Source organism: Melanerpes formicivorus, unplaced genomic scaffold, assembly GCF_026170545.1.
Source record: "Melanerpes formicivorus ecotype bairdi unplaced genomic scaffold, bMelFor1.0.p_v2 SCAF_26, whole genome shotgun sequence".
Lineage (NCBI taxonomy): Eukaryota > Metazoa > Chordata > Aves > Piciformes > Picidae > Melanerpes > Melanerpes formicivorus.
In genome coordinates, this window is record NW_027142378.1 from 9,180,466 (window position 1) to 9,207,094 (window position 26,629).

Consider the following 26,629-nt stretch of genomic DNA (forward strand, 5'->3'; position numbering starts at 1 on the left):
AGACAATGAGAAGTGAAATGATGGGCCTAAATATAGCCATGTTTAGTAGCTGAGGTAGAGCATCCAGAAATCCTGTGTTTTATTATTAGATCTGGTACTGTGTTACAGATGGATATGGAGTGCTTTGTGAGAATGATAATTAGGCTCTTTCTGCTACTCATTTTTGTCTGGTATTTGTGCTGTGGAGTGACTTATGTTCACATCCACTTAGCACTGCCTAATGAAATTCCAAGAGCGCATTAGAATAATGAAATTACCTGTGTAGAGCATGGGTGGTGTGCTGCTTTGTTTCACTGTCATCCAAGAAGGTGGAGGGGTGAAAACATAGATGCTGCATCCTTTATTTGTGCTCTGCATTTGGTCCAGAGCACTGAGTCTTGCACGTGTGCACCATTGCTCTCCCAAGATAAAAGGCAAATCTGTGCATGTCAGCTTAGTAGGTACAACTGCAGGAGATATATATATGTATTTTAAGATTTGGAATCCATTTTCCAGACACTTTCTTCTCAGCTAGTTGCATACATCACAGAATCACAGAAAGGTGACAGTTAAAAGGGCCCTCTGAGGATCATCTAGTCCGACTCCCCTGATAAATCTAGGCAGCAAACTGCCGAGTACTTGGTTTTAAATTACTTAAAACACTTTAGGTGTAGGTTTGTGTTATATCAATTTCAATTTGATTGCTTTAAGTGACTAGAGAACAGAGCTTGTGGAGACATGAGCAAAAGTGAATTTGAACAGGAGGACTGAAAGAAATTGAACCTGAAAATTTGATCTGAAAGTCTTAGTGTATTTAATGTGACAGCATCATATTGGGCTCTAGGGCAGCTTTTCAGAGGAGATTTTGGAAGTGAAGTTGAATTACAGAATGGTTTAAGTTGGAAGGGACCTTAAAGATCAGCTAATTCCAACCCCACTGCAGGGACACCTTCCACTTGACCAGGTTGTCTAACCTGCCCTTGAACACCTTCAGGGAGGGGGTATCCACAACATCCCTGGGCAACCTGTTCTAGTGTCACCCTAAGTAACCCAAATAATTTGAAGTAGATTAGAAAGATATAGCAGCAAGTGGAAGCAGGAAGCCTTCCTTTATTTCAACAGTAAATTTAATGGGTTTCATGTGTTTGCTCAGTGCTAGCAGTTTGTTTAAAACTGTTGCAAATATTAAGATGTATGGGTCTGTGTATTTACATTACACACAGCTGACCCTACTACTTTGGTTTGTGCAACAGCAGGAGGAAACAGATAGGATTTGTTTCAGTCTATGTATACACCACATACATGCACAGTCTGGGCTGTTTCTGGTTTCCCTATTTTTGAGTTTGCCTGCACTACAGTTCTGTATTGTTGAATTAGGAAAACTCCAGAGTCATTAAATGCTTGCTTTGGTCTCACAATGTTTTTAGTTCAGCAGCTGATAATCCCAATAACTGAGCTTGGATCTAGCAAGCTCTATCAGAGCAGGCTTTAAGTTATAGTTAAAATAACTCTTGTGTTCTCAAAACCTTTAGTATGTCTCCATCCCCTCTTTCCCTGCTACTGATGAAAAGCAGATCTGTATGTCAGCTTTAGCAAGGGATATGGTGGGGAAAAGCAGCAAAATGAGCACCATAGTGACAAATTGCAGCTGTTCTTTAGTAGAAGCAGGTGCAGTAGCATTAACCACTGCAATAAAGCAACGTGCAGTTATATCAGCCCTAATTTGGAGCCCTGGAGTGATACCATGCATGCATGGTGTTGTCAGTTTCTTGTTGCTTTTAGATGGATGGAGAAGGGCTTATTTGTTTGAAAGGTGAATAACTAGAGCTCTTGCTTTACCTGAAAGAGATTCGACCTCCACTGCTCTTCAGTTTTTCCTTGCCCTTGGTGGGGCAAGAAGGCAGAAGTTGTCTCATCCTCTGACAGCATAATGAAGACTCAGAAACCTTGGGAAGAGAAGAGTGTCTAACAGCTGGCAATTTCTGTGGATGGTGTAAAATGTGTGGTTGTAGTATGGAGGCTGGTGTGCACAGATGGAAACTGATGTAGACTCAGAGTCTTTCGAGGGGAAAAACCCCAGCAAGTCTGTGAGAATTACTATTATTGTGTAGCACTCAGCAGTATTGATCTTAAGAGAAGTGCTGGAAAGAAGCCTGAGGTCTTGGCGTGTCAGTGGCTTAGCAGTGACTGGGAAAACAGTTTTGATTCACTTCTTGGGGTTGAATTTTTAAGCATAAGAATTTAATAGCACAAATGAAGGGAAATTGATATTCCTGCTGTAATATCTTCCCAAGTTTGGTATCTGTGAGGTGTTTTATGTGTTCTGTTTGCTGTTGAGGCAAGCTGTAGGACTCATTCTATGTAAAAACAATGCCATGTTCTGTAAAAGCTAAATTGCGTTTGAGGAGGAAGTATCCATATGGCATAAATAAATTAAGGAGGAAAAGTACTGGCAGGAAAACGTGGGTTTATCTTTTGTGTGAGAGCAACAGAATATATTTAGGAAATGGGAAATAGAATGAATTTATGCAGAAGTGAGCTTCCTGAGGTATGCTCTTCTGCAGTTGCAGTCTGAAGAGGTCTTTGTGTTCCTGTAAACACAGAGAAGCTGCTGACAGGTGTTTAGCTGCAGTGCTTGTTTCCCTCATGCTTCAGTTTAACCAAACCTAGATGTCTACACCCAGCAAAGCCTGCCTTATTTTCTTTGAAATTAGAGGGGGAGAATCTGCATGTCCCTTTGTGTGTACAGCTTTGTGTGAGGATGCATTGCATGTTTATTGTGAGATGGTACTGAGTATGATACTTACCTATGATTTTACACTTTAATTGCAAGTGATGGGTTGTGAATAAGGATTTTTAATATTACTGATACTGACCTGTATATATCAAAGCAGAATTTCTATAGTAGTTTCATTTGCTTATGTTATAACACAAGGTGTTTCTAATTAGCAGCATTTTGGTCTAAAAGCTGAACTCTTCTTCAGGTTTTTCAGTGGTGTTCCACCTGCAAGTGCCAGCCAGCAGTACTTCTGGTGATAGATTCATAATGCTGTTCAGTAACTTGCAGCTCAAGGTGACCAAGGTGTAGTCCTTGAGAAATGGTCTGCTTTGCCAATTTCTCCTGTTCTGTAACTGTATTGAGACTTCATCTGTGTCAGAAAGCAGAAGGTATCTGAATCAGGGTGTTCCTGGTTCAGAATAGCAGTGTACCGTTTATATCTGAACATGTTTACCGTCTGACAGCTGCCTATGGTCTCCCAGGAATGAGTTAAAGACAGTAGTTTGCTTCCTATTGCACAGCTATTTGTATCACAGAAGTTACTATTGCAGCTAACAGCGGGAACAAGGGTTGACTGCTGCTCAGCCAGCTTTTCTTCTCTCCAGGAGCAGAATGCTGCATTGGGTAAAGTTGACTGGAAGTTTCCATTGTTTTCAGATGACATTGTGTCAAACTGCAGGATGATTCTCATGGCCAAGTACTGAGGCTGTGTTATTCTTCAGTTGCTTATCCTCATAAGCCTTGCTGTTGTACAATACACTTTATGCTTTCAATTCTCTCACCTCCTTTTAGATTTGGTCACTCAGGTGAATTGCCTGAATATAAATGGTAATTGGCTTTGCAGGCTGGGCTTGGTTTGCTTCTTTGCATGAGTTTCCTTCAGGAACTGTGATCAGCAGTGATCCTCTGTTTGTTTATGTCCACAGGAGAATACTACTCCCAAGAAAAAGGTGAAGAGACATAAAAGAGCCATTTGTTGTCTCCATCAAAAGCTTAGGTAGATTTAATTTACACCACAGACTGTGACTGGAAAGTGAGTCCATTTCTGGGAGTTCAGTGCCTCCTTTGTTTCCTCTCTAGCTTCACAGCAGATGTTTTGGGTTTTAAGCTCTGCATAAATTTTCACCATGGATTTCGTTCCCCGTTATTACCAGCCAGCCCGCTGATCAGGCACCAGGGTTGTCTTCTTGCTGTGTTTGTGGATTGTGTTGGAATAAAAAAAAAAAAAATCAAATATGTGCTAATGAATACAATGTGGTTTTAAGTTTGGTGATGCTTAGTGAGTAGACTGACATTGTGAAGAGCTTTCTTGTCTGCACTTTGTGATGACGATGAATCATTCTGTGGGGAAAGGTTATAGTGATGTCGTAGATGACATTCTAAAAAGGAAAAAGAGTCAAATAAAAGAATCCAGCAGTGATAAATAACTACCATCTGGAACCTGAACTATGTTATTGTATTAAGATTTGTCATCCACATAAGATAAGCTTTTGAGAATAAGTTGAGGGCGTAGACACTGAGATATCCAAACATGTTAGCTACTTCAAGCAGTGAAGTTAAGTGAAAGTAACAGAAGTAAGTTCCATGAGAGGTGGAAAGACTCCTAGAAACAAGAAGGCAAGAAGCTGTATGAGAGTAGGTAGGCACTGGGAGTAGTTGTGTAGTAGGTTTCACATTGTACAGATGAAAATGAATTGACATTAAGCGCCTCAAATGCTTTGTGTGATTTACCTTTGGTTGATGTAGCTCCAAGACGCAGCAAGGGATGCAGATGAATTGGGTATGGGATTGTCTGGCTTTCAGAAACAGGTAGTGCTGGAAAATTCATCTCTTCTATGAGTTAAAAAAAAAAGAAATAGAGATTTCTGAGGAAAAAAATGCATTGCAAGGAAATATGAGGAGAAAGACAGCTAAGCAATGGGAAAGCAGTGGAAAAAAACAAAATACCTTTAGCAATAACTGTTCTGAATCAACATCACATACATTTCTGTTTCTGCTGGCTGCCCACTCACTTTCTCTTTTAATAGAATCACCTTGGGTCTGAAACAAGTAATGTGGGGAATCATGGATTTGCTAAGGAAGTGAGCTTCCTGTCTTAGGAAGTTTGGTTTGCAATCCTAACGTAGTAAGGGATTTGATCTCCTTAGGGCATGTATAACATAGCAAGATGGTAGAAGCAGCCTTTTATATTTTCAAGGACATTCCTCCTTGAAAAGCTTCAGTAATGGCTTTATTATTTCCTTTCTGGAGTGCATGGGTAATGAAATCTAGTTCTCTAAAAACTCTTTTACAGGCATTGGTCTTACAGTGCTTCTGTGAGGGAGGCAGTAATATAACCTACATTTTGTAGACAGAAACCTGGAGCACCACCTGAAGCAGTAAGAGATTGGTCCCATGCTTCTCAACCAGCTCCTGGAGTACAGCTATGGTTAGAACCTGAACAAACCTGGCACTTCATCTTGTGCTCAGTACTCATAGCCAAGCTGTCTGTTGGCTGAGGTATACCTAGGGACAGACACAGACACACAGGAGATTTGCAGAGATTTATTTGTTTTCTGAAACCAAACAAACAACTACTTAGGTGACTAAAATCAAAGAGGTGTTTTGACTGATAGCCATTGTTTCTGTTCCTTTCTTTTCAGCTGGTGTTGCCAGAGTACTCTATCCATAGTCTTTTCTGCATTATGTTTTTGTGTGCACAAGAGTGGCTCACACTGGGGTTAAATATTCCTTTGCTGTTTTACCACTTCTGGAGGTAAGCCCACCTTTTGTATGCTGACTGCTTGTTAGTTACCAACTCAGCACATGTGCTGACCAAGAGATGTCAGGTTTTGTGGTTGTCAGTCTGAAATCTTCAGTAGTTTTGCATTGCTGTGGTGCTGTAAAGAAAGCACCGATGCTTTTTGTCTGTCAAGAGTCTCGCTGGGGGACGAAGATGCTGTGGTAGCAGATACCTTCTGTTCTGAAGTAGCTCAAAGAATAATTCTGTGAAGAAGGCAAGCTCATTATCTCAAGGAGGAGCTAAAATGTAGGAGCTAGTATAGCTCTCAGAAAGCTAAATGAAATGAAGCTATGAGTGCTTTTCTCCCTAATGGTTGGATGCAGTCAAACCAATACTGTTCTAGGATGCTGTTTCACTAAGGCTTACCAACTACAGTGTTACAATGATGGTGGTTTAAAAAGTTTTAAAAAACAAATGGGAAAAAAAAATCAAATCCAAGGTTAAAATGGTCAGAATCTACATAATGCTATCAGCCTCTGGAGAGAGCTTTTGATTGTCATTGTTTCCGTGATTCTCCATATGCTGTGCTACAATTACCCCATCATTCCTGCTGGGTTTACTGCAGACAGGTTTGGATTCATTGTGTAAAGTTCTGCACAAAACCATGGGAAGAAAGATACTGTGTAATGCCTTCATGCCAATGAAGACAATTAAGCAAAGTTTCTCTGTAGAATAAAAATAAATAAATTGGGATGCTGTTATTGTGAAGTGGATGTGGCTAAAATTGGAAGGGAGAAAGGCAAAGTTATTATGAGAACATTCACTTGCAAAGTTTGCTACTGCTGACTTATTCGGGGGGTTATATCTATCTGTTTATCTGTCTGTCTATAAGCAATCCCAGCCATCTTCACTGTTTTCCTTACTATTTCAAAGCAATTGAAATAGCAATATTTCATCTGCTTCATGCTGGTCTTAAAGCAGCTCATGAACTTTGAGGACAACAAGTCCAAGTGCCGAGTGCTGCACTTTGGCTACGGCAATCCCATGCAGAGCTACAGACTGGGGTCGGAGTGGCTGGAGAGCTCCCAAACAGAGAGGGACCTGGGGGTGCTGATTGGCAGCTGCCTGAATATGAGCCAACAGTGTGCCCAGGTGGCCAGGAGGGCCAATAGCATCCTGGCCTGCATTAGGAATAGTGTGGCCAGCAGGAGCAGGGAGGTCATAGTGCCCCTGTACTCTGCTTTGGTTAGGCCACACCTTGAGTACTGTGTCCAGTTCTGGGCCCCTCAGTTTAAGGAGGACATCGAAACACTTGAGCGTGTCCAGAGAAGGGCAACAAGGCTGGTGAGAGGCCTTGAACACAAGCCCTATGAGGAGAGGCTGAGGGAGCTGGGATTGTTTAGCCTGGAGAAGAGGAGGCTCAGGGGTGACCTCATTGCCCTCTACAACTACCTGAAAGGTGGTTGTAGCCAGGAAGGGGTTGGCCTCTTCTCCCAGGCAACCAGCACCAGAACAAGAGGACACAGTCTCAAGCTGCGCCAGGGGAGGTTTAGACTCGAGGTGAGGAGGAAGTTCTTCACCGAGCGAGTCATTCGTCATTGGAACGGGTTGCCCAGGGAGGTGGTTGAGTCATCGACCCTGGAGGCATTCAAGCGGAGATTGGACGTGGCACTTGGTGCCATGGTCTAGTCATGGGGTCTGTGTTGATAGGTTGGACTCGATGATCCTCGAGGTCCTTTCCAACCTAAGCGATACTGTGATACTGTGATACTGTGACTTCTTTTCTTGGCTTGCCTTTACTTTGAACTGCAAAGGAACTGAGACAAAAGCTCCTTTTCCAAGGGAAAAAAAAAGAAGAAATGAAAGAAAGCAAGCAAAAGTTCTTTTGTCAGGATTTTCTCAAACATGCAATCATTGCTGAGAACAATTAGAAATAGCCCCACTGTAAAGATAAAAATCTTTCCCAATCAAAATTATTTGTATGATAAATTTGTGAGCAGTGCTGCATCGTAGAATGGTTATTCCAACCCTCCTGCCATCAGCAGGGACACCACCTACTAGATAAGGTTGCTCATGTAGATCAGGCCAGCTCTTACATTACTCCATATTGACTTTTTTCCTTTTCAGAGTTGGAGGAGCTGAGCTGTTAGTTTGCTGAGACTGTCACCTTCCATCATGTCTGAAATCAGTTGTGGAGGTGCAGTTAAAGCTCAGCAATCCTTCTTCCATGCTGTGATCACAAGCCACCATATATTGTCACTCACAATCTCTAAGTTATTAGTCAGTAATCCAGAAGTAACTATAAAGGAATGGAGAATGTCTCAATCTGAAGAATTCATAGAACACAGGAAGTTCACATTCACGCATGGCTTGGATCTCTAAAAATGGTCTGCTTAGACTAGTGGCTTGAAAAAGAGAGGAAAACTCCTCCTGTATCATGGAAGATGGTTGCCTTCTGAGCTGGTGATCAGGAGGGTGTATGTCTGCACATGTTTAATCCACACTATCACAGAATCATTCCAGATGTTTTCTCCTGCTCTTCCAGGTATTTTCGTTGCCCAGCAGATAGTTCAGAGCTAGCATATGATCCACCTGCAGTCATGAATGCAGACACATTGAGTTACTGTCAAAAAGAAGCCTGGTGTAAACTAGCCTTTTATCTCCTTTCCTTCTTCTACTATCTCTACTGGTAAGTCTGGTCATTTCACTAAGGAAATAGTAGCTGCTGTTAGTTGACATGTGAAATTGTGTTTAGGAATGACTGGAACCACCTGGCCCATTGTCTTAGTTAAACAACTTGCTTCTGATCTTGATTCCTGGAGGCATGCCCGCTTACAGCAGCATGTGCTTGTGTCTACTGACACCTCAGTACAGAATATTAAGCCTTTATCTAAGGCATGAGCCAGCCTCAGGGTCAACCCTAGGAAAAAGATCATTGCTCCTGTGCATGGTCTTAAGAGATAAATAGCAAATGTTATGATAGTTACATCAAATGAAAATGATAATGTTCTTCTAATACAATAGAAAAAGAAAAGACTACATCTGCTGGTGTAGTGGTGCTCAAGACAGAAAGTAGATGGGGTGCACAATGACTGTAGTCATTCCTACAGGCACCCTTTCATGGCAGGGTAAGCCTGTGCATGGTCCAAACCCCTAATGTGAATAGATTCTTGAAGATATGCACCCTAGTTGTGTGTTGTCCCCTCTGCCTCTTTCCACTCTCAGATGTCTTTAGAACGCAATCGGAGATGCCCAGTGCAAGAATCTGTGAGGAGCATATTTAAGATAAGGCCTTGGCAGGACCCCTGTAATCACCCCATGAAACTGCTTGACAGCAAAGGTTAACATGCTTTAAATGGAGGTGGTGTTTTATGATGCCTTTTTTCTCCTCCTTCTTCCATAATGTATTGCTTAGAGTGTCTCTTCAAGCCCATCTTGCTTGCACTTATCTCTCTGTAACCAGATTTGTATGCTGGTGGAAGAGGATAAATGTTATTTCTTCTCTGATTACTGTTCTCTGATCTGTTGTTACCAGCATCTTCAGGACTCATTATTTGTTTCCTAATATTGCTTTTAAATACTATTGAGAATAAAGTTTTCTGTGCATGTGTATGTCCCTGTGTCTACACACATGAGAGAAAGAAGGTAGAAGGGCCCTGACTCACAGAGCTGGCAGGTGCCTGTCTCACACTAAGATGGATGGGGCACAAGAATCTGAACAAGAGTTTAGCATCCAGTAACTTTGTGGGTTTGGGCTGAGAACCTTTGCCTGCCAGTCCTTTTCACAGGAAAGCATGCCAGTAATACTAGACAGGTTCTGTTGGTACTGCAAGGAGTTGGATGGAGAGAGAATCATGGCAAGGTATGGTTGGAGAGAGAAGCAACCAGCACCAGAACAAGAGGACACAGTCTCAAGCTGCACCAGAGGAGGTTTAGGCTGAATGTTAGGAAGAAGTTCTTCACAGAAAGAGAGATTTGCTGTTGGAATGTGCTGCCCAGGGAGGTGGTGGAGTCACCATCACTGGAGGTGTTTCAGAAGAAACTGGATGGGGCACTTGGTGCCATGGTTTAGTTGATTAGATGGTGCTGGATGATAGGTTGGACTCAATGATCTCAAAGGTCTTTTCCAAGCTGGTCAATTCTATTTTTAATCCCATCTTTTTTGTTTTGGCTAAGACTCTTCAGATTCAGCATTGTAGTGTGATCTAGCATTTCTGCTGGGACACTGCTGTTTTGCAGCTACCTCTGAGCCTTGCTTCTTTCATTTTAAACTGTGGCCAGGACACAAAACACAGCTGCCTGATGCTAAATCAAACAGTATTAATTGCATTCAGTTTTGCTACCCTCTCCTGGGTATTGCCAGAATTAGAAATGCAGTAAAACGGAGCTGTGGCAACACACTCAAGTTTCTTCACTTTTCAGAGTTGTTTTTAATGTGTGTGGATTGACTCCAGCTTCTGCCTGCATTTTATGTTTCTTCTACTGCATGGATTTATTTTTTTTTTTGTTTTAGCCTTTTTCCCTCCAAAGGAAACAAAATAATGCAGCTTTGCAGGAAACCCTGCCTGCCCTGCTGAGAGCTGCTAGCTGGAGTTTTAAAGATCAAGCACAACAAAGCAGAATGGTTTTGTTTCTTCACTGTTCAAATTGAGACATCAGACTGCACTTTAATAAGCTCAAACACAGCTTGTGGCGAAGGATGATGTCGATAATGAATTTGTTATTTCCTGAATGCTTTTTGAGACCAGTCTTGAGTGCACCATAATTAAGATGCTTTAGAGAGAATGAAAGAGGGCAAAGGGAAGCACAGGCCATTACAGTCAGACCTCAGGACCAGACAACAAAGGGTTATAAAAATCAAAGTGCTCTGTATGCTTCAAAAGGATACTTTCATTTTGTGTCTTTCTTTTACATTCAGCATGATCTACACTTTGGTGAGCTCTTAACTGAAAGATCATCATTAAAGACTGAAAACAACAAAGGCTGGAAGCGCAAGGATGAGTGATCCAAATGATGCATGACTGTAAAAAGGGGAGAAAAAAAAAAAAAGAAAGAAAAAAGCAAGGAGATGAAAATTTTGAACCCAAGAAGTAAACAGACTGTATGAAAGAGAGAACCAGCAGAATACTGTGGGAGAATGTCTTCATTAACTGTGGTTTATCTCCTGTTTCTCCATGTGTTGCCATCAATGACTTTCAAAAAGCAAACTCAACAAAACAGAAATGCAGCAAGGTGGGCCAAGTAGCACAACTATTCACCTCTCCAGGGATAATGCTGCTTGGTTTAGTGGATTCATTATAAACTACAGTCCCTGCTGTCTTCCAGGGGGGCAAAGTTTCTTTTGTTAATGACAATGCTGGACTGAAGAAGCAGAGGCCAAGACCATCTTGCTCAAAATGAAGAGCTATACAACCTATTGTGACAATGAGCACTGACTGGAGTTCAGATAAGATGTGTGACTGTTCTGCAGAGGGTGTTCATGAGACACTAGTCAAAGAGGGATGTCAGATCTTGTGGAATTGCTTTAGCCCTGCTGGGGTTTTTTTTTCCACCCATAACAAGAATAACAAAGGAATCTGCAGTTAGAGTGTTCTGTTTCCTAATGATGTGCTACTCCTGTAGGTGAACATCAAGTGTATTCCAGTACTTCATTTGTGATGCACCAATGACATACAGTGATAAGTATAAATGCATTGGGTTTGACCTAATCATGCCAAGCACTTTTAAGAATAGTGTTCCTCTGACTGAAAGAAACCCAACAAAAAAAACCCCAACCAACCAAACACAAAAGCTACAAAAGATAAAAAGCTACACATACTAAAAGAGTAAAAGAGGGTTGTAACATAGGTTATTGTATTAATCACAATGCTGGATAACAAAATACTGGAGCAGCTAATTGTGATCTGTAATTCTGTTTTGCAGCTTTATTTCTGCTGTCAAATTTAGGCTGGAACAAATGTCTAAAATGGTTTTGTCTTGTATGAAGTTTGTATTGAAAGATGTTCAGGTTCTTTTTAATCATTTGAAAGTTCTTTTTTTCTTTTAATATGATTGCCATGGAAATTCATCTCTATGGGCTGTATATGTATGTATATGCAAATACACATCTCCATAAATACCCACAATCTATGTCTATTTTAGATCACTCTGTTTGATTGACAGGTCAAAGGCAGCAAGTGTCCAGAACTGCTGCTAAATCTATATCTCAGCACTGGACCTTGTGGAGCAGGGCTGGTTCCTTCAAAGTCGCTACGCTATTTCAATGCAGCCACTGGTGCTCTGGGGGGTAGGCAAGCCTGTAAGGTCAAGACTAACAACAGACCACTTGGATCTTAGACTGTGAATTAGCTAATAAGGTGTATTGCTACCAGACATGCTTCAGAGAACAGTGTAGAGAGGCCCATCTGTACACAAGCTTGGTTACAGCTGGTCTTGTTAGCACTAGCTCATTGTTGACCCTGCCAGATGCTTTCTGGGTATGGAGAGCCAATAAATTGTTCCCATACCAAACTCTGATGACTTTCAGTCTGGGCACAGAATTTCAGCAGGAGAGATTCAGTCTCACACTCACAGTTGCCTCTGTGCTAACGTACCCTGTTTCAGGGCATGGTGCAGAAGGAAAGGCTGGCAAGGTCCAAACTGAGCTGGAGTTACCATGTGTGTCCAGTGCCAGGACTCTTTTTGATTTGAGCTGGCTATGTTAACAAAAATCCTGTTGACTTGCAAAGCACACTTGCTGCTTCTGGACCGTGCCAGCTCCCAAATCATGCCTGACCATTCCTTGGAAGAGTGCTAACTGATCTGCACAAAAGTGATACTGTGGCTCATTCTAACAATATTTGGATGATCAAGTTGTCCCAGGTGCTACCATTCTTTAATCCACAAGTACAGACACAGCCAGTAGAGGGCGTATGTGCAGAATCACAGAATTTCAGGGGCTGGAAGGGACCTCGAAAGATCATCCAGTCCAACCCCCCTGCCAGAGCAGGATCAGCTACACCAGACTGCACAGGAATGCATCCAAACGAGTTTTGAATATCCCCAGAGAGGGAGACTCCATCACATAGCATAACCTGTTCTGGGAGCATGCAGCAAGACTGCCAAGTCAGATTACTTGGGAAGCTAGTTTGGATTGCACACACAACAGAGGTGACTGAATTGCTCTTGAAATCACACTGACCCTGCACCCAACGTGCGTGTATTCACCCGGAGTGTTTGATGTGAGAAACCTTGCTGGGTCATCACAGAGCTAACTGATAAAGCCCTGCTGCTATGGTATCATTAATGCACAACCCATAAAAAGCTGATGATTGTAGCTGAATTCCTTCTCTACATCCTGCTTAAAGCATCTACTTCTGCAGAAATATGGGAACTAGCTTCAGAGGAGCAAATCACAGTGAGTAACTTCTTGATACTTCAAACTCTCAACTCTGAGCATGTGACTGGATCACTTTGTGCATCTCCTAGGAGTCACAGGCGGTGGAAATAAAGGAATTCAGATTTCCTATGCACCAGATACATGCTTTAAAGTCAGTTTCATTGAAAGGTCTGGGTGTTTGTATTTATTTTTTTAGAGATTGGATGGGAGAATGTGTAATCACCTCTTGCCAGAAACCACACAGGCTGAGATGGGAGCATGAGCTAGACTGCTAGCTCAATTGCTCACTTACAGGAGTGAAAGGAGCAGAAACTCTCGTGACTTTTTGTAACTGTCATTGGCACCTAACTCTTGGCTTTGTGCAAGAGTCACTTACATACTTCCATCTTCTGAATGGAGCTTCAGGTGACTTCATGGACAGAATCACAGAATGTTAGGGGCTGGAAGGGACCTCAAGAGATCATCTAGTCCAACATCCCTGCCAGAGAAGGAACACCTATACCAGATCACACAGGACCTCTTCCAGAGTGGTCTTGAATATCTCCAGAGAGGGAGACTCCACAGCCCCCCTGGGCAGCCTGTTCCAGTGTTCTGTCACCCTCACAGTGAAATAATTCTTCCTCCTGTTTCCATGGAACTCCCTATGCCTCAACTTATACCCCTAGCCCCTTGTCCTGTCACTGGGCATCACAGAGAACAGCCAGTCTGTTAGACTTGCCAGCCAGAATTTAAGAGGAGAAGCACAAATAGAGGAAAGAAGAATGAGAGAGACAAGATATTAATTGCTGTGTATCTGGCTAAACACAAGCTAAACAAACTTTGACTGAAGTCAGGGAAGCAAAGAACTGCATAACTGTTGAGGAAGAATAGAAAAAAATGCTGTGTTCCTTGGTCACAAAACAATCTCATCCCCATGTCACATTTTTAAGGGTGAAATAGTCTATGCTATTACTTTTGTCTGCAGTTCTTCCTTCTTTGTTAGTGGAGGCTAGAGATTGCCTTCCTAAACCTGCTCCTGTCCTGTCTCTTTTCACAGAATCACGGAATGCCTTGTTGGAAGAGACCCTAAGGACCATCTAGTCCAACTTTTCTAGGTAATAATATAGTTGAGATGAGATGGCCTAGCACCTTGTCAGAGTGAGTCTTAAAATGGTCCAGTGTAGGGGAATCCACTACTTCCCCTGGGAGATGATTTGAATGTCTGACCTTCTTCTGCAGTCCAGTTGGAATCTTCCTAGGATTAACTTGTAGCCATTACCACTTGTCTTTTCCAATGGGACTCCTTGTAAAAAGGGAGTCTGCTTCCTCTTGGTAGCCACCCTTTAGGTGCTGGTACATAGTAAGGAGGTCTCCCCTAAACTCTCTCTTCTCAAGGCTGAACAAACCCAGTTCTCTCAGCCTTTCCTCATAGGGCAGGGTTTCCAGTTCTCTAATAGTTCTTGAGGCCTTCCTCTGGACACTTCCCAGCCTGCCCACACACCCTTTTTGTGCACCCTTCATCCTGGAAGGGTGAGTGTCACTACTTGGGAGCAGCAATTTTCTTCTCTCCCCTGCCCTGGTAATACAGATAAATCTCACAAAAGTGATAGAAAGCCACATCACCTCCCTCTGCTCCTTCAAACAGGTGTGCAGTGAGCTCACATTCCTTTAATGAGTATTTGTTTTCCTCATTTGCACCATCTGGAGAGTGAAGGGAGAATGGTGATAAACACTTGTGAAATCTTTCCATGCATATAATACTTTAATTTTTTAATTATTTTTTTTCCATAAATGTTAAATTTTCTTAAAGAAAAAACAGGAGATGGGGGGGTGGGAATGGGAGAGGATGGGATCTGAATGAGCTGCTTACCAAAAAGGTAGCCAGACAGTGTGCTGGGCTGTAGCTGCCTGTTTCTGGAAGTGATGAAAAGGCAGCCCAGTTGGCAAGGTTGGCTCTGTGGTTCTGCCTGTCCTATTTATAATCAGATAATTGCAGCAATGCTGAACAAAACTGTTGCTACTATGACTGCTTTCAGCTTCAAATACAGCAAATCAAGGCAGGTAGCAAAATGCTTCGCCTACAAATAATTAACTGCACTTAAGCTGTCAGAAATGTTTTTTTCCCCATCTGTTTCCTTGGGCCATACTCTTCCTTTTGCAGTAAGCCACTGAAAATGGAAGAAAAGGTTCTTCATCCTACACTTTCTGAAAGGAACTGCACTGAGGTTGTTATGATCTGACACTGCTGTTGGCATCATGATTACTCATACATTAGCACAGGTATTAGCAGCCTATTGCTCTTTCTCCATTCTGTCTCTGCAAGATATTTAAAAACCCCAAACCAAACCTTTTTTTTTTTTACAGGTCACAACCAAAAAGAAAAAAATCCCCACACCACAAAAACCCAACAGCCAAACCCCAGAAACCTTTGAATTTACTGGAAATTTTCTGTTGTTTCCAATGTTGTTTCTGGCCAAACATGAGCCAGCAGTGTGCCCAGATGGCCAAGAATGATGAGGGTATCCTGGCCTGCATCAAGAATAGTGTGGCCAGCAGGAGCAGGGAAGTCATAGTGCCCCTGTACTCTGCACTGGTTAGGCCACACCTTGAGTCCTGTGTCCAGTTCTGAGCCCCTCAGTTTAAGATGGTCATTGAGACTCTTGAATGAGTCCAGAGAAGGGCAACAAGGCTGGGGAGAGGCCTTGAGCACAGCCCTGTGAGGAGAGGCTGAGGGAGCTGGGGTTGTTTAGCCTGGAGAAGAGGAGGCTTAGGGGACACCTTATTGCTGTCTACAACTACCTGAAGGGAGGTTGTAGCCAGGAAGGATTTGGTCTCTTCTCCCAGGCAAGCAGCACCAGAACAAGAGGACACAGTCTCAAGCTGCACCAGGGGAAGTTTAGGCTTAAGGTGAGGAGAAAGTTCTTCACAGAGAGAGTTGATAGCCATTGGAATATGCTGCCCAAGGAGGTGGTGGAGTCACCATCCCTGGAGGTGTTCAAGAGTGGAGTGGACGTGGCAGTTGGTGCCATGGTTTAGTAGTCATGAGGTCTGTGGTGACAGGTTGGACTTGATGATCTTTGAGGTCCTTTCCAACCTTGTTGATTCTATGATTCTAATGGACTTCAGTTAGTGCTAAATGGGAAATAGGTTCACACTGGAAAATTCCTTGGGTTTTGCCAGTAGGGATCCCATCCTGTAGATCTTGATATCACATGCATAATGTCCCATAATGTCCTGCTCCCTATAAAAAACACCAGCAAGGTCTCACACTTCCTCGTTCTTCCCTCACTGCCCCGTGGGAGATGCTCCCTGTCTGGTAACGGAAGGGGAGTTATCTCGAGGCCTCTTGGGCCTGGCTAGGCCTAATGCTGGGAGGAGAAGGGGCAAGGGCAATCTCAGATCTGGCCAGCTGAGATTAGCCTAACAGTGAAGGGTGGGAAGAAAGAGCCCTGGGGGGGTTGGGTGTACCCTCAGGTGGGGAGAGGGGAGTGCGGGGATGTTTCTGGGTATGCTTTGGGATCTCCTTTGTCATGGCGCTTGTGGTTTTTATAGGGAGCAGGACATTGCAGGAATGAAATATGTAGCTTCCTGTGTCCATCCGCTGGGCTGGGCCCTCGGGACACCGGAGGTGTATCTTGTGTGGTAGCAGCAGAAGGCATCCAGCCTAAACTACCACATGTATTCACAGGCTCACAGGATGTTAGGGGTTGGAAGGGGCCTCCTGAGATCATCAAGTCCAACCCCCTGCCAGAGCAGGACCATATAATCCAGCACAGGTCACACAGGAACACATCCAGATGGGTTTTGAAAGTCTCCAGAGAAGGAGACTCCACAACTTGTCTGGGAAGCCTGTTCCAGTGCTCTGTGACCCCCACAGTAAAAAGTTCCTCCTCATGCTGAGGTGGAACCTCCTGTGCTATAGTTTATATCCATTGCCCCTCGTGGAAGAGGAGAATGCATTTCAGCGAGGTAATTGTTTCTCAGTGCCAGACTGCCACAGAAAACTATTCCAACATGGTAAAAAACTGGCTACTTACTGGAAATCTTGCCTCCTCCTTCATGTAAGCCCCACTCAGCATTGTACAATTTTCACCAGCAGGTCAGTGGAAATTAAGAAAAAAAGACCCAACAAACAAATAGCTCTGGTTAATCAGAAATGTTACTGGATGTTATATAAAGCTTGGGTTGTTACAAATAGAACAGGAAATCAAAAGCTGAAATAAAGAAAGATGGTTTGTTTTCTTTCTTTTGGAAGCAACAAATAATATTAGACTGCCATCTGTGCTGGACCAAACTTATCTTTGTTCTGTACAGTAATGCAATTGTGGGAAGGAGGAAGAACTCTGCTCTAAAACACAGCAATCCTCTATTTTTTCCCCTCCAGGCATGAACATGCTGTTACAAAATGGTAATGATACCTTTCAGTGGTACAGCTCAACCTAAGCATGAGGCTGTTTGCTGCAGATGATATTTTGCTGCAACTTAGTAAGTCACAGTCCTAGCAACATTTTCAAGTTCTTAGACAATTAAAGTAGTCGTTTTCTTGCCTATTAATTGCTAGCCAACTTCTCAGGTAAGGGAAAACGTACTTTTGTGGCCAAATTCCATGACTTTCCGAGTAGTCAAACTCTCAGCCCTGAGGAGAAATCCATTTCAAAGACACATTTTGTATGCTTTGCTGTGTACTAAAATGCACCCAACAAAAGGGTGAGTGGAGGAGGGCTTCCAAAATTAATGTAGTGATGCTGGCCATTAGGCATAGGGAGTGAGTGCAGAGAAGGGCAACAAAGCTGGTGAAGAGCCTGGGGAATAAATCTTATGAAGAGTGACTGAAGGAGCTGGGGCTGATTAGTTTGAAAAAGAGGAGGTTGAGGGGAGACTTCATTGCTGTCTACAACAAGATGTTGTAGAGAGGCTGGTGCTGGTCTCTTCTTACAGGTAATTAGTGACAGAACAAGAGGGAACTGCCTCAAGCTGCAACTGGGTAGGTTTAGACTGGACATTAGGAACATTTTTTTCTCTGAAAGAATGGTCAGGCATTGGAATGTGCTGCCCAGGGAGGTGGTGGAGTCACCAACCCTGGATGTGTTTAAAGGTGTTTGGATGTGCTCAGGGATATGGTTTAGGGGTGAAACGTGTAGAGTAGGGTTAGCAGTTGGACTTGGTGATCCTGAGGGTCTTTTCCAACCTGAATGTTTCTGTGATTCTGTGATAGATCTCCCTTTCAGAAAAAAAACCCCACCCAAAAAAAAAACCCCAAAATTAGGGTCTCATGGTTGAGTTTTCAACAGTGAGGAAATAGAATTTCATTCTTGCCTGTTACACAGCCTTCCTTTGTCACTTTGGGCAGGCACTTCATCTCTCAGCTCACCACCTTCTAACTGGAGGTGATGGCACTTTTTCTCCCTCATCTTGCCTGTCCTGTCACTTTAGATTATCAACTCTCATGAGATGGATGAATTTCTTTCTCTGAGCAAAGCCTGGCACTGCATAGCTGAGATAGGGAATTACAATGGCTAGGTGGTATTATAATCATAAAGAATTCATACTTTTTGTTGTGGTTTTGGGTTTGGTGTTGGGTTTTTTGGTTTGTGGGTGGTTTTTTTTTCCTCATGGGAGAAAATAACTGAATTCAGTGCAATTAGTCAAAATGTATTAGTTCCACTGTCACCAAGATCAGTACCTGACCTGTTGTGTTGCTCTGCCTTGGGGGCTACTGACAAACCTAAATGTGCTTTCACCTCTAAGTGCATGCAGTGCTGCAATTTGCTGCTGCCAAAAAGCACTGTAACACTTAATAAATTTAAAACCCCAATCCAAACAGCTCCCCATTTCAGGATTTTGCACCCTTTGGATTCCTCTTTGCTCTACCCTTTCATGCCCTTCCTTTGTCACACAACAGCATCCTGCTTTACTCTTATCTTTCAGTGTCTCACTGAAAGCAAACTCGGTGCAAACTCATATTAGAACGGTGGAACTGGTTCTAATCCAAATCATCTCTCTGCTTGCAGACCTTTATTTGAGAAGAAAATTACCCTATTAAATGCAAGTCAGATTTTTTATTTTTTGATAGACATCTTTTATTATTATTATTACTCTGGAATAAAGCCACATGTGTACAGGAATATGATAACAAATTTGTTGTGAGACTAGATCAGAGGCAATGAAGTTTCCTCCAGCTGGCAAAGACTGACAGATAACTATAGACATAAACTAGCCAAAAACCAGCAGAGCTGCGTTCACAGGCAGGAAAGTGCAGAAGGGCAATGTTATTAAACTAGAGCAGGGTAGATTTATGTTGGACATGAGGAGGAAGTTCTTTACTATGAGAATGTTGAAATACTGGAACAGATTTCCCGGAGATGCTCATCCCTGGAGACATTTAAGGTCAAAACCTGATGGGGCCCTGAGCAACCTAATCTAGTTGGAAATTCCCTTGCTCACTATAGGGGGGTTGGACAAGATGACCTTTGAGGGTCCCTTCCAACCTGATGCATTCTGTGATTTTTTGCACTGGTTTCAAGCCCTGGTGTAAGCCCTCTCTAACCTTTTGGAGGAGGGAATCACACAGGCTTCTGGTGGGTCTGTCCTCATAGGTGCTCCAGCCCTCTGATCATTTTCATGGCCCTCCTCCAAACCCACTTCATCTGGTCCATGTCCTCCTTGTGTTGAGGGCACCACAGCTGGACACAGCACTCAGGTGAAGTCTTACCAGACCATGCTGGGTCTTCTAGGAAGGGACCAGTTACAACCAACTGAGCTCACCTATGTGCTTGCTGCCCTCCCTGAGACTTCTTAACAGGTGTTGCTGGCTCCATCTATGCCACCTGAGCTGCCTGATCACAGCTGCCAGCCCTTAGCAGAGGCGTGCTGCTTTTCTGGCTTCAAAGAGCCCCATAAAGAGCAGCTACTTGTCCTTTTTTCAGGCTGCAATTCAGACTCCCACCCACCTTGAGCATGCAGAATACAGCCCAACAGAAAAGACCAATGTCCCAAACCCAGGAGCAGCAACCAGAAGAGATCTCTCACGTTACAATCTGAGCTTCAAGCCCCATGATACTTTGTTCCAGCCAGCACTTTCATTTTGAAGTTGGCACGATGACAGCATTGTGTTGAATATCCTCAGCTGATCCAACTCAATCCATGGCAACCACCTGGGAAGTTGGTAAACTAAACAGTTCCAAACTTCTGCAAAGTGGATGCATGTTTAACCCCTGTTTCTTCCAGCATAACTTATATCACCTGTGAATTTGGCCACTTAACGTTTTGGTTCCAGATCCTTGAGTTCAACACTCAGGTAGGTTTGTTTATGTCTATATCTATTTATCTGTTTTCTAAGAGGTTGCATGAGATGAACTAAGAGAATCAAAGTTGTTGGCTTGGGGTTTTTACTGTGTCTCTTTTATTGTCCATTTGCAAGCCTTTAAATACTTTGCTGTTTAACTCCTTACTCCTTGATATGCATACACAGGCATAAGCTATGTAGGAGCTAAATAAATTCTTATCTGGTAATATAATGAACAAAAGGAAGTGCTCTTCTGTTATCTCTATGTATCTACTACTGATAGTAAGTCCAAACAGTCCTGTTACTTACAGAATTACAGTGAGCAAGAAGAAGCAGCAGCCATCTTTCTGGACTGCAGTGGCCTTTTTAGCCAGTTCATTTAAAGTTTCTTTTTGACAAGTGCTGCAGGCAGGTTCAGAGGAGATGCTGTGCAGTCATTGTAACCCACAGCACCTCAGGTGTTTTGAGAATCTTTGCTCAAGGAGTATTGAAGATACTCCCTTTGGCTCTTTGGTCTTAAAAAATTAAATGCAGTTAGCAAGGTCTGTGGGTGAGGGGAAAATGAAAGCTGGTCTGTCCTGCCTGTCATCCAGAGAGCTGTCATTCTTACAGCAATCTGTTGGCTTTGAGTGTCTGTGAAGGAATCTGTTGTCTTTTCTGTCATAGGTTTGCCTTATGAGAGCAGGCAATGTCCCTTTACCTTAACTCTGAAATAAGATTGTTAACTCATATTAGAAAATGTGAACCATTCTTTCAAAAGCTGTTGCCTTTAAGTAGAAGCAGTATTTATCCTTCAAAAGCTTCCTGAAGTGGCAGTGGCAGCAGCAGAATTTTAATGCACCTTCTCTCATTCATCATTTGAAGTCTACAACAACAAGCCATGAATCTTTGATGAACCCTGTCAAACTTCCTACAAATTGAAACAGCAGCTTTATAAGCTTCAAAGAAGTTGAGAAACCATTTTTTTTAATACTGTATCTGCTATTTTTTTTTTTTCCTCCTTTTTTTTCCTGTGAGCACTCAGCCCACTGATACATCACGGGATTAGAAAGCCTGGTCTCTGTATTTCTAGTGTACATGTAAGCCTATGTACTTTAGAAGGCTATTTTTCTCAGAGAGGTCCCAATAAAAGCTGCCAAATTCAAATTCTAGGGTTCTCTTTAAAGATGTTGGGGTTTTTAATGTTTTGTTGCCCATGCAATGAATCCATTGACCCTATCTAGAGACAATCTCTTATCTGAAGCACTGATGCAGTCTTCATGCAGTTGCTGAGCATCCTTTTTTTGTTTTCTTCTCTGCAACATGTTTTAACACGTGTGAAACACACTTGGAGCTCCAGCAGATATCTTGTTCTCAGAGCTTGGTACAAATTTCATCAGAGGCAAAGAGTGGAGGATATTAATTTTGACATTTCCTGTTGTGTTATGTTGCTTTTGTGCTTCACCCTGCTAGAGGATGTATCAAGAGAAGTGTAGCCAGCAGGTCGAGGGAGGTGATTCCCCCTTTCTACTCCATTCTGGTGAGACCCCACTTGGAGTACTGTGTCCAGTTCTGGAGCCCCTATTACAGGAAAGATACAGACATGCTGGAATGTGTCCAGAGAAGGGCCACAAGGATGATCAGAGGGCTGGAGCTCCTCTGGAGACACAGAGTTGTGGTTGTTCAGTCTGGAGAGGAGAAAGGTCTGAGACCTTATTGTGGCCATCCAGTATCTAAAGGGGGTCTACAAGAAAACTGGGGAGGGACTTTTTGGGATGCGAGGTAGTGATAGGATTAGGGGGGATGGAACAAACCCAGAAGTGGGTAGATTCAGATTGGATCTGAAATCTTTAAGGAATCTAATGCATTTTGTTAGCACTCTGAGCAGCTCATAGACATGTGGGCTGCAGTGGACGGTGTAGAAGTCTTTCGGATCTGACTGCATGATAGCTCTCAGGAATATACCAGCTGACTGCTAGTTACCAAAACTACCTAGTTTTGTTCACATTCAGCAAGGAAAAGGGGAGCCAATCTGTAAATTAGTGCTCCTGTAATCCTCTGGTTCAGGTCAGTGAAGTTAATTCACCTGAGAACCTGAGAATGACAGCTCACATAACTAATGTTGGTGCCTGACAAGTGATCACTCTTTTCAATTACCAACGAGCAATTATTTGCTCTCAGTAGCACAGCAGGTTGAGTCTTGACTTACAGAAATAATTTGTAGTAGTGGATTAAAAAAAAAAAAGCATTAATTTTCATTTGCAGTTTCAATTTATTAGGCAAGTTGAGGGTTGCACAGTGGTATAGCTGTTCCATTACATTTCTAGCCCAAAAAAAAAGGCAGTTAAAAGCCAAACCCATGACATGCTAGATATTTATTATGCTGGCAGAAAGTTTGGCTGAATCCTTAGCAGCTCCTTAAGCAAATGTCGTGGTTCTGTTCTCCAGGTTCTGAACTGTGAACTCCAAGGTGGGACTGGGTCTCTCACACCACTGATGGGCAAAAGCCAGAATTTCTAGGGTTCTTTTAAAATCCTGGATTAAAGAACATAATTCCTTTAGAGTTGGCTTGCTTTGAGTTTGGTTGTTGTTAAAGTATTTAATTTATTGTAGGAACTGCAAATCTCTTCCTAACTCCATACCAAAAAAAAAAAAACATTGAAAGCAACTGCTACAGACTTTTAGTAGAACTTAGGTTGTGCTCTGGGACTATAGTAAGAGTAGAATTGCTCTTAATTTTCTTTACATTAAATTTACTGTCTGAGCCTGTGCTGTGATAGATATCAAACAACTCAGTTTTACAGCCTTGGTTTCACAATGAGACCAAACTCCTCACTGGTTTATTTGCAATTTGAGAATATTCTGCTTAAGCCCTAATTGAACTTTCTGGTTTCCAAATTCCTTCCAGTCATTTGAAGAGGGAAAGGTTTATAAATACTCTCTGGAGACCAGAGGTGAGAAATAAGGAAAAAAAATTGTTAATTTCTTATTATGAATATAAGAAATCTCTGGTTCTAAAATCTTCTCTATTTTCATTGGTAATCCCTTGAGGAAAATCTGCTGGCTCATCTTCAGAAATTAGTTAATTGATGATTAGACTGATGTAGCCAGGGGGCAGACTCACTTCCCTGCTGTTTTTATTGCTGCTGAGAAGTACCTTGTGGATAGGAAAAGAGCAAAAGGAATATGTGCTACTGCTAAAGCCACTGACATTGAAAAAGAGAGAAAGTAATAAAAAGCAAATAAACAAAAACCCAAACTGAACCAACCAACAAACAAAACCCCACAGCAACAACAAAACAAACCAATGAAAAAAAGACTCCACAAAAAGCAGTAAAAAAGGCAACAGATGCTTTGGTGAACCTGAGAAGACCTGATAAAATGCACAAAACCATATAAAAATAGCTTAAAACAGTAAGCCACTCTAAGTCTAATTAAGTACATGTAACACACACAAAAACCACAGCATAAACCCTTTGGAACACAAAGACAAAAGAATGCAGAAAACAGTGTAAGATGTTACAACGTCCTAAGAAACCTGGGGCTGTTTTGTATTGATAAGAGAAGGCTGAGAGGGGATCTGATCAGTATCTCTAAATTTCTGAGGGGTGGATGTCAGGTGAAGGGGGTCAAGCTCTTTTTGGTGCTGTGCAGTAGTAAGACAAGAAACAATGGATTCAACAGGTTCAAGCTTGAACACAGAATGTTTCAGCTCAACATGAGGAGAAACTTCTTTACAGTGAGGATGATAGAGTGCTGGAACAGGCTGCCCAGAGAAGTGGTGGAGTCTCCTTCTTTAGACACATTCAAAACCCACCTGGATGCATTCCTGTGTGGACTACCCTAGGTGATCTTGTGTTGGCAGGGGGGTTTGGACCCAATGACCCTGGAGGTCCCTTCCCACCTCTAATGTACTGTGACAAAACACTGAAATGGAGGTGGTCGAGGTGTTTAAGACCAGGCTGGAGGAGGCTCTGGGCAGCCTGATCTTGTGTGGGGTGTCCCTGCCCATGGCAGGGGGGTTGGAACTAGATGATCCTTGTGGTCCCTTCCAACCCTGAATGATACTATGGTACTAAAATCCAGCAAAGTAGCAAAAACTCAAAGAACCACACAAATGCTGTGACTGGGGGGAGTGGGGAGGGAATTGCAGAAAATGGTGAAACTGCCCAGTTGTTAAAATCTCAATGTGAAAATGCTAAAGCAGCAAGAGTTTAGTCTGAAGTGACAGCTTAGTGCCTTCACTGAAGCACCTGTCTGGAAGACTGTTTCATGAAACCCTCCACTGTGGCCACTTGAGAGGATACAACAATTATTCCTATAGTGTAGATAACCTTTACTAATAGCAGTTTGCTCAGGCACTGTACAACACTTCTAAGAATCTAGGGGAATTTCAGCTTCTATTAGTGTTGTTATAAAGATGTGACACAAAGGAGTAGTTCTGGCCTCTGCCACGCTGGGAGAAGTGGCCAAGCCAAGGGCTATATTCCTCTAGCTTAGTCCAGCAGCTACATCACATCAGTGCTTATCCCTGTTTCATAGCTGGAGATTCAAGAAGACAGAGAGGTGAAGGTCAAGCAGTCTGAACTTCAAAATAGATCTCTCTACAAGCACTTTAAAAATTCCATCTTACTGATTACATATTTGCTCTCTGCTCGAGGTCTGTGGGTACTGTGATCCAGGCCATTCATCCCATGGAGTGATGACATTTGACTTTCTGTGAACCAAACAGTAGGTAATGGAGGAACTAAACAAAGTCACCAGCTGTCCCCTGAGCTATAACTGTCGCTATCAGCTATCCACTAACCACAGCAAACATTCTGGGAGTGACTTAAAGAAGGAAGATGTTATTTGTCTAATTGCTTGCTGCATAGTTAACTGCTTTCTGCAGGAAAAAATGATGTTTAATGTAGGTGTGTGGTCACATAAGACGTGATCTTTTTTCCCTCCTTTTCATTTCCTCACTCATGATCCCACCCCTTTTACATTCTAGGTTTCCATGGCATTTAATCCTCACGTCTCTAAAATATTAAAGCCACTTGAGTCACTAGGTCAATGCTGCTGTGCATGCATTGAATACTAATGCAGAGGCACTGCTCCATATTCCAGACTGAGCGAGGAGACTTGCAGGAGGAGGGAGGATCGATCAGAAACCTTTTAAGTGCTGCAGGAGCATTGACAGCTTTATTATAGTGTAAATCAAATCACAGGAAACATGGTCAACAAAGCTGGAAGAGTTTGTTAGGTTTTTGTGGTGTGTGTAGGTTGTCTGGGGTTTTTTTTTAATATTAATTAGGAAATACCACATAGGAAATGCAATTTGAGTTGGTGTATTAGCTGTGTGTCTAAATGCAACTCTATGGCTTTCTGTAAACGTGTTGTGTCAGGGAGCATGGCTTAAGTAGTGGGAGGTGTCCCTGCCCATGGCAGTGGGGTTGTAACTAGATGATGCTTGAGGTCCCTTCCAACCCTAACAATTCTATGCACAAGCTAGCATGTGCAACAAACTGTGGTGTGATTTTTGGTGTGTAAAACTGCACAAGTGGCGTTTAGAGTTGCCTGGCAAGGATCATCAGCTCCTGGTTCCAAGAGCTGCTCTCATGCTTGTGAATTGCCACGATGTCTGAGTGTAACTCATAAATATTTAGTGAGTCTTTGTGTTGTCTCATCTAACTTAGAAGGACCTGGTGGTAAAGGTATGTTCAGGGTCTGTGTTCTGCAATCAGGAGGGAAGCATAATAATGGCAAGAGAAGCAGGCAGGTAAGCAGGCTGAATTAATTGATGGAGTAGGGGCAGAAGTCCACTTAACAAGGGAGGAAAACAAATTAGTAGGGAGGGTGCTGAAACATGTCTAGAGAAGGGCAATGAGGCTCATGGAGGACCTGGACCACTTGGCCTATGAGGAGTGTCTGAAGGAGCCAGGGCTGTTCAGTCTGGAGAAGAGGAGGCTGAGGGGAGACCTCATCACTCTCTACAACTACCTGAAAGGAGGTTGGGGAGATGAGGGAGCCAGCTTCTTTTCCCTGGTGGCAAGTGACAGGACTGGAGGAAATTATTTCAAGCTGCACCCAGGTAGGCTTAGGCTGGATGTTAGGAAATACTTATTCACTGGAAGTGCTCTTGAACATTGGAATGGTCTGCCCAGGGCAGTAGTGGAGTCACTGCCCCTGGAGGTGTTCAAGCAGTGTGTGGACCTGGTGTTTAGGGACCTGGTTTAGCGATGACTCTTCAGTGCTGGGGCAAGGAATGAACATGATGATCTTTAAGGTCTGTTCCAACTGGATGTATTCTGTGAATTAAAAATTGGAAACAAATGTATTCTATCTTTCCATATATCTCTTACTGGTCATCTCAGTTCCAGTGCCAGGGGTGAGACTGGGACACTTGCAGCTACTCATAGCACGAGAGTGAAATAATTGTGGTGAGTACCATCCTGATCGAGCTTGCTGATTTCAATTACTAATCAGACCTGTCTCATGGCACAGCATAAATTATAATTATAAGCACAGCAGGAGCTTGTTGCTGTC

At 42.8% G+C, this 26,629-nt stretch overlaps 2 protein-coding genes across 3 annotated transcripts in view; both read left to right on the forward strand.

Annotated features, from left to right (window-relative positions):
• CNIH3 (cornichon family AMPA receptor auxiliary protein 3) overlaps positions 1-11,605 on the forward strand; it is an 87,189-nt gene extending 75,584 nt beyond the window's left edge. For both annotated transcript variants that reach the window (XM_068153555.1, XM_068153553.1), the window contains exons 4-6: positions 5,401-5,513; positions 8,026-8,169; positions 10,399-11,605. In XM_068153555.1, coding sequence (XP_068009656.1) covers positions 5,401-5,513; positions 8,026-8,169; positions 10,399-10,426 — 285 coding nt within the window. In that variant the 3' untranslated portion in view covers positions 10,427-11,605. The remainder of the gene's footprint in view (positions 1-5,400; positions 5,514-8,025; positions 8,170-10,398) is intronic.
• Positions 11,606-20,115: 8,510 nt separating this feature from the next.
• The window catches only part of DNAH14 (dynein axonemal heavy chain 14), a 29,659-nt gene continuing 23,145 nt past the window's right edge, over positions 20,116-26,629 (forward strand). The window contains exons 1-2 of the mRNA XM_068153742.1: positions 20,116-20,134; positions 26,458-26,523. The gene's annotated coding sequence lies outside the window, so the exon portion shown is untranslated. The remainder of the gene's footprint in view (positions 20,135-26,457; positions 26,524-26,629) is intronic.